This window comes from Dermacentor andersoni, chromosome 11 (assembly GCF_023375885.2).
Source record: "Dermacentor andersoni chromosome 11, qqDerAnde1_hic_scaffold, whole genome shotgun sequence".
Classification (NCBI taxonomy): Eukaryota; Metazoa; Arthropoda; class Arachnida; order Ixodida; family Ixodidae; genus Dermacentor; species Dermacentor andersoni.
The window spans coordinates 88,514,198-88,535,252 of NC_092824.1; the positions used below are offsets into that span (position 1 = coordinate 88,514,198).

Here is a 21,055-nt window from a genome sequence, read left to right on the forward strand (position 1 = left end):
AGTAGGTTGATTAAGTACGCCAACGCTACTTTTCATATCGTTCATGCGTCTTAACCGAGACGTGTGCTGGTAGGAAACGCTTCCGCCCCAATAGGGCCCCGTGTATCGGTAACATCAGGTTTACAGCGGTGCATAAGCCCAGTACTGGAGAAACGAATTAAGCAACGCCACCTAGATAGCACAAAGCCTTTTCACTCCAATCCATGACGTTACGCTACTGGTCCGAAATCTCCATTAATAAGGCTGACGTAATAAAAGCGGTGACGTCAAAATCACTAAGCTACTCGGGAGCATACCCATTAGATTCTATGGCAGTCGGGACAGCGGAACACGACGGGACACCAGACGGAGAAAGACGCAGACGGATCGCTGTGTCTCATGCAAGCTTCCACATTAGCGAGAAATTGACTGAAGGTAGGTAAGATATTAGCGTCAAAGCGAAATAAAATGAAATCAAAAACAGAATAAAATCAGAAAGCAACGGTAAGTGTTGAAATATACAATACAGCGGGCACTGTCACCAGAGAACGCTTTGTAAAAGCGCTGCTTGGGCACACTGCGACAAAGCGATTGATCTGGCCGTCAAACTCCATGCGCCATGATGTTTGGCACCCGAATGTCACGATTCACAAATTTAAACGTAAAACCAATTTGGCCACGTGGCTAGTTACTATGCCATGGGGACACCATGTATACTCCCGCACACCAGCAACGCTAAGGCCAACTCGATGTTCGTGTCCCGTTATCTCACATAACAACATATACCGTGCATGAAACAAAAACCTCTTTGACGCACAAGAACAGATAATTAAAACTACTACTTTGGCGGTCGGAACGAGCGATGGATCAGCAAGCTTTAGTTTATTAATAGATCAGTGCATGCTTTCCGCATGTTTGAAAAAAGCGCGTTGTATAATACATTTGTTAATAAAATGCTGGATATCGAGCTTTCTGGAAAGCATAGGGTGCTCTGTATGATTATCTCGGCTAATAAAATTGCTGTTTTCGACGTGTGCCCTTAAAGTGCTTGCGGAGGGTGCGGCTTAATACCACTGTGCTGAATGGCGGGTCTACACGTGTGACGCTGAACAGCGTTCACAGGTCCTTGTTCTTCAGTAACGATCTTGTGCAGCTATTAAAGAAAGAGCACGGACCTCGGTGAAAGAGATCACGGTTGAACGAACGACAAAGCGTCCTGTAATGAAGCGCGCATAAAAGCAGAGCAGAGCGGAGGCTAGTGTGGATGACACGGGCTCACCTGCGGATGGTGCTTGCTTTCCGCCAGGTATAAACGAAGCACACTTATGCGTAAACGAAGTTTGCGGAAAGGCATCAGACTTTCAGGCTCGCTTGAATGGTCTGATTAGAGCCGCAGGTGTTGCCGGCAGAGAATCACTGAAAAAAAGAAAAGGAAAGCAGGAAAAAGGGTAAAGAAAGAGAGACTTCGAGCTTAAAGGTCTAATATGGGGACCGTAGCTAAAGAAGCTGCGAGCGAGAACGTTTAACTGTTGGATGAACAATCAAGACGGCGTAGAAAAGTTGGCGTGTAGGAGAGCAAGTCATAATACTTAAGAAAAGAAACGCTTGGTAAATGGATATACAGTTGGAACATATTGCTCTTCTGCGTTAGCTGATACCAACTTCCCGTGAATGGGCCTTTCGCTGAACTGTCATTCCCATTTAGGCTCAATTTGTGTCTGCCATATTAAGTCAAGTGATACCTGTATAAAAGCTCAACTTGTCTCATTTTCACCGGGGTAGTCAGGGCGAAAGACGATTCCAGAGAGGTATGGCACGGAACCCAATTTACATATTCCTCGAAATAAGGACACCGCAGTATCAACCTAAACCACGGAAGCCTACGCAAAAAATTGCCAGCCTATTCTGAAGCCTTCTGAACGTCTGGGTTGTAGCATCCGTCTGCGAAAGCAGGATAAGAATATCGTACTCTCCCCTTTTTATCTATTAAAAAAACAAAAACAAATGAGCCGTCATGTTTGTTCGAATCGGCAATGACGTTCATCGGTCCCATATCTTTCCTTCACCTAGAATGGGGAGCACTGAACCTGCGGAAAAATTGCTATTGGAACGCGCGTTGAAACTTTCTCGCAATTTCTCTAACAGTAGCGATTCACTATTTCGCAAACGTCCTCAGAAAATGCGCTCCATTATGCGGCACTTCACGTCTTTCTGCCACACTCTGACGCGTAATGCACGTAGAAAGGATGAAACGCAGATGTCAATATTTCAGTTGCCTCATCGTAAGCCATTAGAGGCTTTCAACCCAAACCACCGGTGACGCTTTCGGAGATGTCTACGTCGATAACGCTCGAGCGAAATGCAGCTACAAGGTTAGCGTTGCTCGCTAAAACGAAACGACAGCGCATTCTGCACGGCGTCCCGTTGCATCACTTCGTGGAAAGAGAGGAGTATATATAGGCACTCTCGGTGTTTAGCAAACATCCGTTCTTCGAAAAGGCGCTCCGGGCATTGACCTCGCGGCAGCAAGATTCAGCCGAATAAAAGTCACGAGTCCAGTTCCTTGCAGACTGCGCACACAGATCGGAGTGAGCTTGTGAGTGCGACAGCAGTTCAAGAGCTCTAAACTTGCTTTGCTCCGCCCTCACGTGCCTCATTTCCATTATAGGAGCGTTTACACTTATTTTAGAAGTTGGTGAGAGACTACAACACGTTTTTCGTACGTAAAAGGCTGACCCTAGCGAGCTTGAAGGTCAGGAAACGTGCAATTTAATTTGATGCCAAAGTGACGTCAAGACGAGGCAATACCACGACATGATATTATCTTGACTTCAAGAGAGCAAAATTGGCTGACGATGTGAAACTAAATGTTGGTATTGAAAGGCCCACATGGTGTCATCGATATTATCGTGACGTCATCACAGAGCGAAAGTTGAAGTCGTGACATCACAGAAAAATATAAAAATAAATGAGGGCGCTGCGAATTTTATGTGTGACTGCGTTCACGCGGCGAAGCCACAGCGATCGCAGAAACGAAGCAAGTCTGTGAATCATGACGCATCCATGAATTGACGCGTTGATACATTGATACGTTGGGACGCGTACGCAGTCTGGGTACTAAAACAGAAAACTGCTTCATCGAAACCACTATCACAGCGTATTTAGGCAGCTGTAACGCTTATCAGAATTCTGCAGATTGTTCCAGACAGTTGGAAGTTTATTTGAAATCGAAAATGTTCTCTTCGTGTTCCTTAAGCCATCGTCGCTATCGCGTCGTGAAGCCACCACCTAATTATCTGCTTGAACCCTTATGAAAAGGTGAAGGGAAAGAAGACCTTGCGCAGCAAATACTTCAAAATGTATGTAGAGGCTGCAGGATACCGTTTACAAATATTAAGGTCCCCTCGTTGTTGGATGTCGCCCTATTACGAAGGCTAATTGCAGTGAAGGGCCAATGTCATGCGCGCTGTCGCAACGGTTGGTGCGCGTTGTCCCTCACGATGAAAAAATGAACGTTAGTGAGAAAATCGCCCGAGAACGTTGAGGGCTGTATTAGAAAACTTATTTGCTTGGCATTGAAAAAGAGGGTAAATGTTAGACAGTTGTGTATTGGCTTTACAAATCACCTTTTTTAACGTTGACAATACATTTTCGTCGTCCAAGGGTAACTCCTGAACTCTGAAATGCATTGCGCATTTACTAACAATTGCGTTGTTTTTCAATTTTTCAAATTCGTAATTTAACGTTAACGTGATGGCGTTCCACGATAAATTTCAGTGACCAAATGAGTCCATTAGACTGCATTGAAGCTAGACAGTTTCCCGATTACAAGGAATTTATGAAGGTTACTGCATAAGTTCTTACGTCAAGCAGAGCAGCAAGTGCTCCAACTTGCTTGTTGATTTCTGTGTTAGCTTTGGTCCTCATGACGCCAAAAAATGTCATACGGTACAGCCAGCAGGCCACACGCTCTCGTAATAATGTTTGCTGCCTCCAGCAGGTAAAACACACTAAAGGTTTCATAGCTATCGTGCCTAATATTCAGATCGGCGCACCATATGGACCATCCTGCAAAGAACTGCGTCAGCAGTGCAACATTTTAGTCGCACTTTGTCAATTGGCTGTACCGAGGCAGAAACGAAGCCTTACATTCTAGACGCCTGACAACCAGAGTCGATCGCAGCTACTCACGCCCGATGCCACAGTTTGATCGACGGCAATGCGTGAGGAAAGTGAGGTCATCTTCCTAGAAGTCCAGAAGGTTGAGTCACCATGGACCTTGGTCTACAGAGTAGGGCGTGCGCTGTTGGCTCGGTATCCACTGTCTGTTGCTGGAGGTAACCATCTTCAGTTGGCACTCACCGCTCGCGCTAGTACGCGTGGCACTGGGACCTCTGTCCCTCGCGAAGCCAACCGACAATACCGACGCGTATGAAATTGAAATAATTGGAAGCCAGCATTTCCTAGCTTTGATCCGCATGAAGCCAAACCGCAACACAATTTACGATACGCACCCGTAGCACTTCCTTAGTGAGGGCGTCGAGCCTGTCGACGAGCTTATCAATCGTGGAAGCAGCAAACTTCGGCGTATTCCTAATCGAAGATAGCATCCTTGGAGGGAGCGTCAAGAGCAGCGTAATCACTGTTGTTTCAGCGTCAGTATTTGCTGCACTCGAGTGCACTATCGGTCATCTTTATGAGAGGGAAGTTTTTCGCGCGTGACAAAATAGCCTCGTCGTCCACGTGTAGCCAAATCTGCAGGGAGGCTGAGCGCGTACTGCGAGCGGTCAAACTACAAGAACGAAAAGTACGACTCAAGTGGTTCCCCGCGCACGCGGGCGACGCGTCGGAACGCAGTGAGAACCACAATGAGACGGCACACGCAGCGGCGCGAGCGCTACCCAACCGCGCCCCGGCGACAGACCGTCCGACGTGGTTCGGAACCAAGGACCGCATGACGGATTACAATGAATTCTTATCATCCACCACACACGGCCCCCTGATCCCGTTGATAATGTGGGCAGACCGTCGCTCTGACCACTGGCCAAGTGCGAAAAGCCTGAAAAAGCATAGAATCGGGAAAGGCATCGCTACAACATACCGGCCCAGCAAAGTCGGAAAAGTCACGCCAGCGACGCCGGTATCACCAAAATTTTGCCCCCTTTGTAACTCGGTGCGTTGAGCGTGGCCTGAAGCAGCTCGGCGATGAGCTGTTACCTCAGCGCATGCGCACAAGTGCGTGGCTTGCGAGCGCTTTTTTTTTTCCCGCTTGGCGAAGGCGCAAACTCAGCACGCTCTCTCCAGCGAACCTGGTTCGACGCGCGCGGCCGGCCAATCTAGCGCCCGATGCACTCTGGTCTAGCGGTTTCGGCGCGAGATGGGACATGTCCTATTCCCAGGTTATTAATTAGACTACAATTCACACCCTTACACCCAAGAAAGATGTAAGGGTGTCAGTTATAATCAAACTGACACCCTTATTCGCCTTTAAGGGTGTAAATTATTTTACCCTGATAATACGGCTGCCGCTGCGCAATTTCAGTGGTTGCTTTGTCGCACTCACTGCACTTGTTTCTTTCTTTTCCGTAGCATTATGACGTATGCACATATAATACGACGTATGACGTCGTATGACGTATTGTACTTACGACGCATACCTATAAAATTACACACGCCAATGAACATCTAGACGACGTGGTGTCGGCCAGTCGATGATCACCAGGATTGATCACGTTTAGCGCGGGATTTTCGGTGTCTCTCCCGCGCGACGCATGCTCCATTCTGAATAAACTGCAGTTATAAGTATGGATATTATCTTCATCCTTTCAACGACGTGCCGTGCGTTCGTAATTCATGCTCTTTCTTACCGCGATACATCAATTAAATTCAACATGGAACAGATCCATGAAAAACGAATGGTGAAGAAAAAAGCACCGACTAAGCCGAGCATTACGTAACAGTAAGCATTTATTAGATACGCGGGAGTTAGTGCTCATTCTCCAGTCACTGCGTCTTCCAATGACGCACGACCTCAGGCGGCATGCTACGGCATTTGGTCAGCCGCCGGATCGGACGTCGTGGTCATGCGGAGGAAATGCTGGGCGACCAGCGGCAGCGTCTGGTTCTTCCATCTCCAGAACGCCTTGGGGTACTGCCTGCGTGGAGAGTGATGACGAACGCAGTGTAACGGGCACTGAGAAGGTGCTGCACATAATGTCCTCCGCATAGATTGGATAATAGGCCAACCGTTCGTAGTACAGTGAGGATGGACAAGCTGCTACGGTTGTGAGAATGTGTTACATATGATGTCCCTCATATAGATGCACAAGCGGCGAGCTGGAAAAATATTGTCACCTTTAGTACCAGCGGATTTCGGCGCCGTAGCGGCCTTTCATATATATGCACAAGCGGCGAGCTGGAGAATATTGTCGCCTTTATTTTCATGGATTTCAACGTCGTAGCCGCCTGTCATCGGCTGTTTGCGTTACCTGTTTCTACACCTGGTTAACAACCCCCTTGTTTTACGGGCACAGGCTTATAGTTTGACCCCTGAATCCTATTTTTGTAACCAGAAATACGGCTCTGGCGTGCCAACATGCAGTACGGCTTACTTCTTCATGGCCTGTGTTCATCTCCTGAGTTCGGGTTCGCATGTCCTTGCTGCGTTGAACTGAGATGGCATGCCTAAGCAGGTGCTAGCACACCTAAGAATGTCCTCTGACCTAATGAAATTACATGACTGCTACGCTGCTTTTCGTGTGCGCAATTACTGAATTAATTAATTAATTAATTAATTAACGCCATGAAACAAAATGAATATTACGCTGTTCAAATTTGTTCTTCGCGACCCTGTTGACTGTAACCCCGTCGTACTAACGAGAGTGGGAACGCGCATTTCGATTCACGTTGTGGAACTCCAGAACACACAATGTCGCACGCTCATTACCTACCAAAGGCAGTATAGAGCCACGCATGCCCACACGCAGCTGTGCACGGCCAAGGCGATCCCCAGCGGCACAGTCAGCCACAGGGGCCAGTTGGCCATCCATTGGGAGGCTTCGAGCCAGGCGAACGTGAGGGACATCGACAGGCCGGTGGCGAACAGCACGCTCAACAGAAACAACACGTGGTAGTCCAGGTTGTCGCTGTCCCTGAACCAGTTCACCAAGGCCTGTGCCAATGAATGAATGAATGAAAGACAGAGAGAAAGAAGTTGATAGGCTGGTGGCAATGCTATTTAGAAATTTGCGTACCAGTTCTTGAGAGTGATGCATTGGGCGAGCTAATTGCTCTTTCATAAAAAAATGATTTCATCTATGTTTTACAGGGAATACCTCAAGGACCCCATAGAATAGTGTCTTACGTGAGGGGTGGGTATATAAGGTTAGTGCAATAATGATTCAATGGTTCTCTAAAACTGTTCTCGATTGCTTTGCTGGACGACCAACGTAGGAAGATCGTTGGCCGTTCGTGCAAGAAATGGGAGTAAGATGTGTCATGGTGTGGGCGTGCGGGAGATAAGATTGAATAAAAAATAAACGAAATAACTGACTTGCTGTATGTTCCGGTAATACATATGATCCTAATAAACGATGAAAACATGATTTCATTGACGTCGAAGGAACGTGATAAGTGCTCCGTTATGGCTCTTAATATCAAGAAAACAAGCTTGACCCGTATTTTCTAAGCTGATTTACGATGTTCCTTTCGGAAATGTAGATCGATTTTCGAAAAAGTTATAGCGTAGTCGCACGCTCGATTTCAATGACCACTGATGTAAAAAACTATTGAAATCCGTGAGCAGCATTAGCTCCACTCCGTGAGATCGCACTAAAGAGGCAAATTAGGCATGTGTATTCGCATGGCGTTTGGTTTAGGTGGTGCTTAAAAGCGAACGCGTAATTACAGAATAATCTCGCAGTCACGAAGGGTTTGGAAGTATTCGACAGGTATTTGAAATGTTGACAGGGGTAAATGTGGATCGATGGTTGTGGGCTGCTTCCTGGAAAGTGGACATAAAATAAATAGGCTGATGATGATGACGATCGATGACGATCTATGTTTTCTTGCCAAGGTTGACGACTGGGCGTGTTGGTATAGCATATTAGAGGTTGGATTGCGCAACATTTTTACGAGACACACAGAAGAGACACACACCACAGAGCGCCTGCAGGTATTCGGAAGTGTGCACTGCAGTATCCTTGAATAAGTGTCGCAAAAGATTTGCTGACTAAGCGCTCTGTGGTGTGTGTCTCTTCTGTGTGTCTCGTAAAAATGTTGCGCAATCCAACCTCTGCTATGTTTTCTAATGGAAAATCGTTCGGAGAGGCATTCGTACTGCAGTGGACACAGAAATAGGCTGATTATAATAATAAAGATGATAAGGATGGTGGTGATAATGATGATCATATATGTTTCCATACCTCCCGTCGGTCTAGGTGGACGTCAAAGTGGTAGCGACAGATGTCGCACGGGTAAGCCTTGGCGTAGTACGTTTCTCGCACGACACGGGCGTTTCGGTCATCGCCTGGTGAGGAAAGGGGCGAGGTCACGAAAGCGAATGTCTCTTTCTTTTAGCGAGGCTATTTTTGGAGAATGCGGCAAGTGTCACCTAAAGCTACCTATGTCCTTAGCTTTGGTGCTAACCTATATCCGCCCTCATATAAGGACACCATGTTCATTAGAGCTACAAGCATTGTTGATGACGACGGCAAACATGCATTCGTTTAGGTTATTTTTATTGCGAGGTCTGATAACAACTAAGCCTTTCTAACCATTTCCAAGTAAATGGGCAATATAGAAGCGCCATTATATTTAGTTTGACATGCGGTACGCGTTCAGTTTTGTACGCATATTAAGACACGAGAGTGACTAGTTATCAGTTTCTAGTCACAAGCATTCGAAGTTTACCAGTAAGTTTCTTGCTTGTCACAATAGAAACCGCCTTACAGCACAGACGGCCCATTTGTTGAAACATCAATGCGGCCCTGCACTGGATACAGCAACCTTCACGACTAGGTGCTCATGAAATTTCAAAATTCGAGTACGAATCGAACGCTTCGAGTCGAAGCAAATGCTTTTGATTCGAGAACTCGATTTAATGCTACGATTACTCGGTTACAGCCATACGCACGGTATCACGATTATTAGAAACTGTCTTTCAAAAAGAAATAAGGAAACCAACAACAAACAGGACGCATGCATGTGGTTTATTAGCTGGTTGATGTAGTGTACGTAAGGTAACTATAGGTACAGTCGGAGTCAAATGTTTACAGACTGCGGTATCCGAGAAAAGGCTAAATATTTCCGCAGCTCGACCACGCAGCCTGCAGGTATTCGGAGTGTGCACTGCAGTATCCATGAATAAGTGTCGCAAAAGATTTGCTGACTACGCGGTCACAAACTTCCGGAAAGTTCATCGTTTTGTCAGATATTGCTCTACGTTAAGTTTTTGACGCCGACTGCGCCAAGTTACACGCTATATTCGTTTGGACTAACATCCCACAGATATATCGCGTGTTGAAGGCGATAAGCCACATTGTCATGCGTGCATTCGGATAAATTTTACCATCTGGGGGTTTTGTAACATGCAGAGAAATACAAGTACAGAAGCGTTCTTAGATTTCACCCTCGTTGAGGTGCGACCACCGCGGCCGGGATCGAGCGCATGGCCTCAGTCTTAGCAGCACGATGACCTAGTCACTGGTCTATAAACCTCAGCGAGTAGACCTGATTCGTCAGTGCATATTTCGACGACCGACGACCATGCAGGCCACTATCTCTGTGAATACTTGACTTTTGCTTGTCTTTCAAGGTGCGAGTTGGCCCAATAAAGATATTCTTAATTCAGAGTTTTGGCGGTGTACTTCTTACTTGTTTCGTACTTGTTCTTGAAAGCAGGAGATTATTGTGCGCTGGATCTTACATATCGAGTCCGTGTTTTTCGTATACCCGTATTGGATTTAAAACATCCACATTTTTGAACAATCACATTGTCAGCATGTGTAAAGCAGCTAGTGGTGAGCGACGCTGTATAAATTGTCTTCGATGAAATATCGCATTACGTGTAGGGTGTAACTTTCTCACCTTAGTTGCGTGGTTCTCCGGTTAAATGTTCGACTTACCCAGAGGCCCTTGCGGGGGACGTTGTCTTATTGGCGCTTGCCTCGTAGCCGCTTCTTGGCGCTCCAAGTGTGCTGAGGTAAATAAAAAAAGAAAGATTCTTGGAGTAAGACATCATTCAAGAAGGTGTTACTTTTCACTATGCACCTCCAATTAGTATTCCTGCTATTTTGGCACGAACGGGGAGCATTGCTACCGTAGGTATTTCAGATACGTAATGTGTCATCAGAAATAACTGAACAAAATTATAAAAAAAGAACGACAGCTGAACTTGCAATGAAACACATTTTGCAGCATTGCTTGAGACCATTTTCAGTCAGATTTAGCGCTACATTGTCAAATGATAGCTGGTAGTGACATTGCATGTGCGCCAGTTGGGTGGACTGGCGTGAAGGCTCGAAATGTCACACACGTGTGGGAGAGTCTGTATAAAGTGGCTTTATTAGGTAGACTGACCTCGTCTCTACATTGTTTTCAATATTCAAACTGAAACTAAAGCAAGCATTATTTGAGCTGTATTGGTATATTGCCTTCTACGATACGAAAGAAGCCTCTCATACCTTGCGAAAAGGCTTGGCAAGCCAGAAAATACGCAAGAACGGACGACTGGTGGCGACGCCGCCGTGAAGTTTCCACACCTTGTCATGACGTCACAGATTTTTCCGGTGTCTCCTCGGATTCATAGTTACCCTTTTTATCTACGAAGATGGACTACATTATATTCAAAGCGATCCAAAGACTGAAGTTAGCAAATTTTGGACATTTCTTACTAAACGATAATGGCCCGTATAAGAGGAAATGATTTGGAACCTGTGACGTCACAATGATATACCGGCCCGCTCAGGTTTTATGAAAACAGGATGGCCTTCATTTTATCAAGTATATTTAGGCCTACTCCGCTAAGTTAACGAAAGAATATATTTGAAAGCGAGTTTACCAGAACAACTTCTGCTACTTTCCGTGCCTCTGTAATTACTAGAATGTTACACGAAGGTGCTGGAACGTGCGGGTAGTACATTGTCGCCCTTCAATCTTACCCCAACTTGTGTTCCATCTGAAGATCGTAGAAACATTTTCGTTGATAGGTTCGGCGGCAGCAGCAGCAGCAGCGGCACTGGCAGTGGTTGAGGGCACGGCCATAACTTCAGCCGCAGTAGACGAAGCGACGTGCGCTGCCGAATCCGTCGTTGTAGCCAGAGCCGCAAATGGATGCGCAGCCGGATTCTCATGCGCGGCGGCCACCGAAGCCGGACACTGAGGCGGAGTCATTGTCGAGGCCACGTCCACAGCCGATTCCGAATCCAAAAGAGCAGTCAACAAAGGAAAAGTCGAGGCCGTAGACGGGTTTCGAGTCAAACCGGCAAGCGTCGTGGGCTGATCAGTCACGCCGCTGGCCGTAGGCGGCGGCGTCGTGTTCTCGGAGTTGCTCTGATCCATGTTCATCTGCACAGGCGAGTAGGAAAAAATTTGGAGGACGCTCAAGCTTCGCATTTTAGAGTGGAACGCTGATAGCAATCAATGATTCCTGACTGCTTTTCACGCTTCCCGGCAACTGCAGCATGTGTAACCGTAATGTTTACCGGGAAACGCTGACGCCGACGCTATGCGCGAAGGCGAGCTTTCTGGTAGAAACTCGGCCTCTTGCGTGGGCCGATCTCTCGTTATCGTTCCGCACTTTAATATTTGAGTCTGAAAAAATCTAACATAAAAAATTATGCAGATCCCACGCACTGTGAGAATCGATGTAAGCGAACATTCTGTGCTGGTCACTTTGATTGGCGACGAATAGCGATGATGTTAAAGGCGAAAGCTTAATTTTTTCAACGTTTAGTATACACGAGAGTGGTGAGTTGATGTGAAACGTTACCTTGCGTGCACCACTGCTGATTGTCTGCGTAGTAAACAGAACATAGAGGGCGAGGTGTTCACTTGACGCGTTGTTGTGCGCGATATTTCATAACCTCTGAGAGGGTTGAGCATTGTCATTGCCTCACATGGCACATCGCATCATGGCGGAAGTATTAAACTTAAATTAGATTATGGGGCTGTACGATTGTGCCGAAACTACAATCGGATTATGAGGCACGCTGTAGTGGCGGACTCCCGATTAATTTCGGCACCATGGCGTTTTTTAACGTGTGCCTAAATCTAAGTGCACGAGCGTTTTCTATTTCGCCCCCGTCAAAATGCGGCTGCCGCGGTTGGGATCCAATCCGCGACCTCTAGCAATGCCATAGCCGCAAAACTACCTCGACGGGCACAGAACAGTGTAACAATGAAGCGTTTTTGGGGTTGTGCAACCTAACAGACCAGCTTAGATGTGCAGCTTAGATGTGCACGATATTTTTTTACCCAATATAATTTCGGCTGTGTTTAGCGGATGTCTGCATTCTGATTTATTATGCGCACAGATATGGCACACTCAAGACATACCTGCCGTTACTGTGCCTATAGACACAGTAACTGCCGACTTACGTAACAACCTCGCGAATACAAATACATGTACCAATGTGCGCTACGTAAAAGCTAGACCTGCACCGCGAGTAGCATGAACAGCGTGGCCTCAAACGATGAGAATCGCTGTTTTAGTCTCGAGTTCGTCAGCGGAGTCCAACTCAAACAAACAAAAATACGTCTAGCAATGCGTGTCACTTCACTATGCAATACGTGTCACTGAACGGTTGGTCAAACTAATATATGAAGCGCAGCTTTCGTGTCTGAGCCTAGCAACGGCTTCAACTACAACGAAATGAGTGGGCCAAGCAATGTGCGCAACATTATAATGTAGCCTGTCGAACCAGAAGAGTGAATGACGAGGCTCATACAACATGAAGCACGGCTTTCGTAGCAGCGAGTGCACGTTTGCAACTACAACCGTGCCGAACGTTACTTAGAGCGAAGAAAGGCTGCAGGCGCTCGCGCTTCTCACCAAATCGGCCGAAAACGTACGAGTGACTTCTGATGAACGGCCACTTTCCTCAGAAAGGCTCGGGTCCCGCACGTGTTCAAAGTTTGCCCGGCCGATCCTGTGCAGCCAAATCTTTCGGCGAGCCGCGTTGCTTCTTGCGGATGGAATAACGAAAAGTCTTTCCCCCTAGCCTCCTTGATTGTTGCACCCACAAGCACAACATAGGCTAGGCAACGCGGCAATACGTAAACCGCGCCAGCGCTAGCGAAACCCTGCCCACCAAAACTCCACTGCCAGGAACCAACCGAAGCTTGATTTCGATACCCGGGAATGGCGCCGGCGTCTGCTATGGACCAAAAAAGCGTGAGCTAGCACGTGACCATGGTGCTTCGACCGATAGGAGGGCCGACTCTCCGGAGGCGTGGCAGGCGAGAGAGAAAGCGGCAAAGTTCCGATGAAGTCGTTAGTTTTTGATTCAGGGGTTTTAGTGATGTTTAGACAAGAGCGCCGCCACGGGAGAGCGGAACGAAAGGAAAGTAGATATATACGCAAGCGCTTGGAACGCCGACAAAGAGAGGACGGTGCGAACGTAGACATGGCCGACGCGGGTTAAAGTGTGGTATCTGTTCTTATCAGCGTAATATCTGATACGGGTTCTACTTGGAACCAAGATGTTAGACTTATTTTCGCAAGCTGGCGGAGTGCTTGAACCTTGCTTCACCTCCGCCGCGGGTCGGCCCGGTATTTCGGCCCACGGTTTTGGCACTCGCAGAGGAAAAATGCATGGCACGCTAGCCATAAAGAGTTTCACTGTAAAATGAACAAAGTGGGAACGGGAGCTATTTGGGTTTAAAGCACCGGCAAGAAACAAATGTTTGATATCACTGCTGCCCTCAGGGGGACTAGTTTTGGAGACTTGAGGTTGTCTTTGATGCGCAGTTAAATATAAGCCTACAAGCGTTTTTCTCGTTCATCCCAATAGGAATGGTCGAGAATTGAAGCAGCGACCTTGCACTCGGCAACATGCCGCCACAGCGCCACGTCATTTCAGTCATCGCAGGTAGGAGTCCTACCAAGTTTAAGGACAAGCCCATTCACATAACAACGAAACTTTCGTCCGAAACATGAAATTAAGCCTTACACCGCGATTAAAATGTGCTGGAATCGTAATGACTTACAGGTACAGGGCCTTCGACGACTGCAGTAGGATTATGACGTCTTTCTTCTCTTCAGTCAGTAGCTCGTGCGACTCTAGGTTACGGCCTCTTGCACGATTTCTCTCCCCTTTTAATACGGCACTTACCCACTGTGGGCGATTGGCCAAGAAACTGGCGGTTAGGCAGAAGAGAGGAGGTAAAGCACAAAAGAGACAGTAACGCGAGGTAGAGTTAAATATATTACTACTACTAATAAAATAAACAATATTTAGGAAGTCTCTTGTTGTGTGTGCGGAAGGAAACATATGATATTCAAAAGGGCAGCAACTTTAGATACAATAAAGTGAGATTTAATTCAATTGGAAATGTTGTGAAGCGTCCAAATATGCTTTAAATTAAACCGCCTTTCCCCTCGTGTCACAGAGGTCATGTGAAGAGGTGCTGGATACGTTCCTGTGGCTGAAGCCCAATACAGAGACACTGAAGGAATGAATATTTCGAGCATTTACGAAAAAAAAAATACAAGAACTAATTGTTGGAATGGAATCTCGAGTCTTTTCTTTCTCTGTGTTGTACATCAACTGGGGCTTACTTCAGCTCGCTCCTAAATTTCGTGACACTTATGGCACTTCGGCGACTGCTAATACTGTTAGCGCCTGTAGTTCTCCAACGCAGAGCAAGACGAAAAGCAACAACAAAAACAATCGCACAAATGTCGGAATGGAATTATAAGCCAAACGAATTTCACAGTCGCGATAACTTCCGAGCAGAGTCCCGCTGACCAGCGCTGCACCATAATTCGAAAGGGAGGTTTTCGCTTGCAGAGAACAGAGTATGTGACCCTATTTAAGGTTTTATTTAGTAAAGAAGAGTAAAATAGAGGCACAAATGACATCAATGACCCGACAGCTTCAAGCGTGAAGAGGCACAACGCCTGCCTGCTCACCGCACAAGGGCTAAGTTTTCTGTTTACGACTCTCCATCCCTTGTCCCATTATTATACAACGTCAACGTTTTGCAGCGAAGTGAGGTAACTTTCACTTGAAGACCATGTCACCATGATACTTCTGCTAAAGCAAACAATATAGTCTAGAGTAATTACTTACTCGTTTCCACTTCGCGCGAAACTCGCAAGATTGAAAGTGTTTCCCTGCGGACACCGTGCACCAGTCTAGTTCCACCCATTTCAAGGAAGCCATTGACCCCGTCATTTACTAGAAATATTGTCCATTCCTCACGTGAGAACCATAGACCATGATCTTTGAGGTAATGCAAACCTCTAAAAGAATGGATTATGCGTAAGCTCGTTGAATGCACATTGCAAAAAAAAGTTTTCAGCAGAAAATACGGTCATCAGCAGCATGGAAAGTGTGCCACGTGGTTTCGTCCTCACTGTCTATGAGAGTGTTCTTTGCTTCAAACGACATTGCAATGTGTTTTGAATTACGCAACCTCGCTCAGTTGAAGGTCGCTGTATTAGGTGAAACAAAAGAAAACAATGGAAATCTTTAACGAGTGCAAGACAGGTAAGCATCCTAAGCGCAGCAAAATTCCCGCGTTGTAAAGATCACACGTGTAGTACGAAAGACAAAGGTAGAAGAGAAATCGAACTGACACGTGCACATAGCGCAAAAAAAAGAAACAATGATCATGTAAGTATAATGCATGAGCACATGTCAAGGCGCGCGAAAGACCCGTTACCATCTCGTCGATTGACATTTGACCTTTTCCTTCTCGTGTCTGCGCACGCTCAACTTGTTGGTCCAGGCTCCCGCGAACGCATTACAGTAAGGGTACATTTTATTCTGGCGTGACACTTGGTCCTGTCGTTTCCTTCTCAGTATTATTTACTTTGCACACTTCCCTTACCTTTGCTTGCCACTTGTGTTTCTGCTATCCTTCCCTGTACCACACCCCATTTGTCGTACCTGTCAGGCTTCCTTTTTGTTCCTACGTACATGAAAAGTGTATCGAACGAAGAAAGTGCTCTTGTTTGTCCAACGTCATTGTGTTACTCCTATGTGCCACCTGTATTCGTGCTGGCACTACGCGCGACAGCTGGGGACAAGCTCTTGTTTGTCGATTCTGCTTGCGTCCGCGTCGAGCGACAGTTGGCGACAGTTGGTGGGTACTAAAGGATGAGCTAGTCTTTCTGTTCGCTTTCCAACACCATGCCTGTATTCGATGATTACCAAGAAATATCCTACAATATATATATATATATATATATATATATATATATATATATATATATATATATATATATATATATATATTAACGCTAAATTGCAGGTGACAGCGTGGCTTGCCACTTCAGATGCCGGACGAAAAGTGACATGACACACACACAGATTGGGCACAAACACGCACATACGTAGTAACAGTTTTCACAGGCAACCCAGAAGCCCTTCAGAGAGAAAATAAATATAACGAAGCCTATTGTGTTGCAGTCATGCATATCACTTCTCAGAACATAGCGCACCAGAACCTTGATACTTTCTAATTTCCATTTAAGCTTATTATTATCTTGGGCACCCCAATATTACAATACCTCGTCTGAACTACCACGATTCAATTATTTCTCATTGAAAAACTAACTCGCTTGCAGACTCAGCAGCTTCAGGTTTACTCGAGCTCTGCCACACGCGGGTCAAGCGTTTCGTGAATTCTGCTCGTTTTCTTCGAGTCAAATTATGGTCTAGTACTGACTGACTGGCGTGTTTGTATGTTTGTGAATAACGATTGGCGGGGACAAACACAAAACAGATAAGCACGAGCGAAATCTATCATCTGTTTAATGCCAGCACACCGCCGGCTGATACATGTAGCTGCTATTTCTAGCGATTCGCCGCGTCTAAACATGGCCTCACCGCGCATGAACTGCCTCATAAAGAATCGCTCCGCATTCATGAATTCATAGTCGGAAGTGTGCAAGCTTTTCGATGACCCGCTCATGCCAGTAGTTTTTTTTTTCCTTATTAAAAATGCCCGCAAAGCCAACCTAGCCAGGCTGCTGTTGTGCCTACCTAGAACCTTTGTCTGCTATTCTCGCGTCTCGCAACCATGGAGTTTCCTACGAATAATCACTAGAGGAAACTCTTGCGCTGCGATAACTCTTGTCACATTGGGAATGATGGTTCGTACATTGATGGGTCTAATCTTGCTTCTGGCTTCCCGCGTTCTTGTGACGTTATCTTTTGACGCTTTATCGTTCGAACTTTCTAGGCACTCATAGTATTCTAAACGCAGCAAAATAATTACCTCCGTATTCTCCCACAATCCTAGGCTCAAACCCATTCCTCCCTTCAATCGAGTTGACCGAAGCGACACCCCTGTCACACTCCTCGACACCTCCTCAAGGATTGCCGTGGAATGTCATTGAAACGCGATGACAACTTCTGTCGAGGTGTGGGGCTGTAATTCACTTTCCCGGATGGAGGTGAAAGAGTTGACCGGAGGGACGTTCTAGAATACGGGAATTGGTCTCTGCCAGCATGCGTGATCATTGTAAATTGCTTCATTTATAGCACCGTATTCTGTTCGACATGATCAGTTTTCACAGTCACAAAGCCGTTTGAAGCCGAAAGGTAGGACTTTAGACGACTAATTTACTTCCCATAATTCTGGCTATGCTGGCTGATCCACACTCGTAACAATCGCGTAGACACAAGCGCCAGAGTTTCCTGTGGCGAGATTTCTAGAAAACGCTACGCTCGAAACGACATTCTGTAACGAACGTGACGAAGCGTACATCGTTCTTACCAACTTTCTTCTTCGCTTTTACACCACGCTCGCCGTGGCGGTTGTTTACACGCCGTTTCGTTTAACCGATCTTATATTCCCTACCCGTCATGGGTGTGGAAACAATTACGGTGGAGCGTTTGCGCGTTTTGACACTTGCGCATGGTGTGGCACTCTCGTTTGTCTTCGGCACAAACTCTAATGCAGTGTTTTAAGAATTTGTCCAGGACTGAGACAATGAGACGGAGCCAACCTTCTTGAGGTCGTGGGAAATTTGATTTTAATGCACGCCATGGCCTCTGGCCTCTCATTTAAACACAGCCTTTTCTCCTCTAGCTCTATATTTCACTCTCCGCAACTTGGAGATTCGGATGTCGTGTCTGTTTTCCAAGTGCCATCTGCCTTGTCAAGCTGTCTGGCACAGTGATACTGACATTACCTATACGGACGCCCCTGCCTGCTAAACTAGCGTTTGTGTTTATGACTTCATCCTGTCTCTGCGAGCTACTTACCGTCTTACTACAGAAGAATGCTCAGAAACTAAGAACTATAGCCAACCTTGCTGCCCCTTGCATTTCTACAGGGCCTTTCTCTTCCCGTTTCACCGGTGTTCTCAATTCCCTTTTAGAAAACGTGAGTGCACAGGCAACCACGTCATTGTGTGCACTTGCTTTTATTTTATTCAACAGTAGATTGCTGAATGCCCCGCAAGCCAAAGCCGGGTTCAAACGAAGGACCCAATCGCGGTTGCCATACGCGTAAAGCCACCCCGCCACTCTTCTTTCTGCAGCGTTACCTTTTCAGAGTGGATAGCTCACAGCGTCTACGTATAGGGCTGTACCAAAGCATGTACGCTTATGCGCGCTATAAAACTGAAAATTTGGCAGAATTTACTGATACAGAGGAAGTCGAGCCATATTCTTGCCCGGTTGCATTGAAGCAGGTTTTTTCATGACATAATAAGTGCGCGGTGTGAAGGGCCCTTGAAACAACGATTATGACTTCAATATTTATGACTCGGACAAATTTTTGTCCGTGTTAATCTACAACTGTAAAACAACAAACACTAGCATAAGGAAGGCGAGGTAACTTATGCAACGAGGCAGTATACGAGCACTTTATTCCGTCGTACCAGCACTACTGCGCTGAACGGAAAGCGTTTCGTGTGTGAAAACAAAAGCCGTAAGAAACTCGTGCTAATGGTATTTTCAGGGCAAACCGGTCACTACTTACGAGGGCATGTACCATCTTCCGCTTCCAATATCAAGTGAAATCACTTTGTTCAACGTTTGTGACATGCCTTGTGACAATACAGGTGGCCTGCAGGCGAAGTAGACGCCGACCTCGATTGTCAGGCTGAAGCCAGCTGCATGCACCCCCGCCACAACCACCGTCGCATTGCGTTGGTTATACAACGTGTTGGCGTTTATGGTAACCTGAAAAAGAATTCGACTTCAAACTAAACAGTTCTTTTGAGATGAAATTCACGCATATAGAACGTGAACAGAACGAGGCAACAGGCGAGAACGAAGGTGGGACGCAGTAGCTGTTATCGCCTTTGTCCTCATATGTTGGCGCTGTGCGTACTTGCATATTGCGCCAGCGAAATTTGTTGCCTCGTACATAACGTTCAGTTGGGTGGAGAACAAACCCAAGTGGCCTACAAAAGTAGGAGCATGGACTTCCCGGAGGCCTTTCAGCTTCAGAGCCCATGTTGGTTTATTATTAGCCCGTGTTTGCCGGGTAGCCACAGGGCAGATTCACTGGCGCCGCTTAATAACGCTGTTTCATTGCGAGCTTCATGGAGGGGAAGAGGCCGAGAGTACCGCTCTTGCCGTAGGCGCCTGTCAAAAGGGCGTCGACTGCCGTCTCCAGCATTTGCGTCTAGACTGTTGCACGTTCACTAAACCAGTGTTTCGGGAGCGGCATTGTATAACTGTCCAACTGTCACGTCGGTGCTCCCGAGAGTTGGCGAGTTCACCCGTTTCTTGTGGCTTAAACGCTGCACCTACGAAAACTGCATTTGCGTCATGGCAAATTCATAACGAAGCTGAAACTACGAGAACGTCGAAAACGCGCGTGACGCAAGCATGCCGTTGGGCGTACGGCAACCGAAAAATTAGGCTCAATTTGTACAGTGCTCAACAGTGCGGGTCCTGACTGCACTGTTTCATTGCGACAGCAGGGAAATGTTGCCGCTTTGTGCAAAAGTATACTTACGTTTTGATGGGCTCAGTTCTTGAACAAGCACAGCTCTATTTGTGACCCTGTCCCATGCGAAGCACACATTGAAAGCCGGACGCTTGGCTGAGGGGCAAGTACTACTTGTTTTCTAAACGGGTACGCATCTGGCGGTGAGGCTCGAAACATGCCTTGTGACAGGTGAGGTTGTTTTTCCAATTGTTTTGGGACAAGACAAACTGTGTTTTAATCTGGCATACCGGGTCGTTGCGGACAGACGTATAAATAGGCACTTCTGCTACGCTGTATGACAACTCTTTGAAAAATCGTAATTAAAGAAAACATTTACAGTTTATAGACGTGCTGTTTCATGGAAATCAAGACTGAGTCAGTAAACAGTCTGCAGCTACATTTAAAACTGTATGCAGTAATTATCACGGAAACCGTTCACCTGCGTAAAACCGGGCCACAAACCCACCCAGACGATATGACACGGCTATTTCTGAGTAGTTAATTGCACATTGTCTAGCGTATCTTGTTTCTCTCTTTTTGCACGTTGTTTTTTTTTTGTTCCATGGTGACGTATGGAAACTCGCAGGCATGGAATAAACCTCGCTTGTACGGATAGCGTTTCTCTTTGTCCTTTTAATAGTGTGTCGTTCTACTTCCTGGATTCGCGCTCTTTGCTAAAACAAGATATCAGCTCGATTCTAAATAGCCCCTTGCATTGCTTTATGGAGAGCTGTGCACACCAAAATGGTTCAACCGTGCAAGATCAGTGATTAAACCAACTATATTTAAAATTTGTCACAGACAATTGGAAAACTTCTTAGTGTACCTGCGCTGCAAGTTGCAACAATATGTGCAAGGTTTTTACGTAAAACTAGCTGGGCCAGAGGCTTCTCGATATTTTCTTTTGGTATCAATCAGTATGCCATTATGCAGTGGGTTCATCCCTTTCATTCTT

The 21,055-nt window shown here is 46.3% G+C and overlaps 1 protein-coding gene and 1 pseudogene across 4 annotated transcripts in view; one reads left to right on the top strand and one right to left on the bottom strand.

The window, feature by feature from the left end:
* Positions 1 to 21,055, bottom strand: part of LOC126518320 (uncharacterized) — a 467,293-nt gene that overhangs the window by 963 nt on the left and 445,275 nt on the right. For 3 of the 4 annotated variants that reach the window (XM_055064402.2, XM_055064401.2, XM_072285287.1), the window contains 5 exons: positions 11,139 to 11,544; positions 10,104 to 10,175; positions 8,403 to 8,506; positions 6,930 to 7,150; positions 5,939 to 6,134 (listed from right to left, as the gene is read on the bottom strand). In XM_055064402.2, coding sequence (XP_054920377.1) covers positions 6,023 to 6,134; positions 6,930 to 7,150; positions 8,403 to 8,506; positions 10,104 to 10,175; positions 11,139 to 11,544 — 915 coding nt within the window. In that variant the 3' untranslated portion in view covers positions 5,939 to 6,022. Of the gene's footprint in view, positions 1 to 1,258; positions 1,396 to 5,938; positions 6,135 to 6,929; positions 7,151 to 8,402; positions 8,507 to 10,103; positions 10,176 to 11,138; positions 11,545 to 21,055 lie in introns of those variants that run through there. The other variant, XR_008609658.2, reaches the window with a different exon arrangement.
* LOC126518426 (U2 spliceosomal RNA) lies at positions 13,605 to 13,769 on the top strand (annotated as a pseudogene).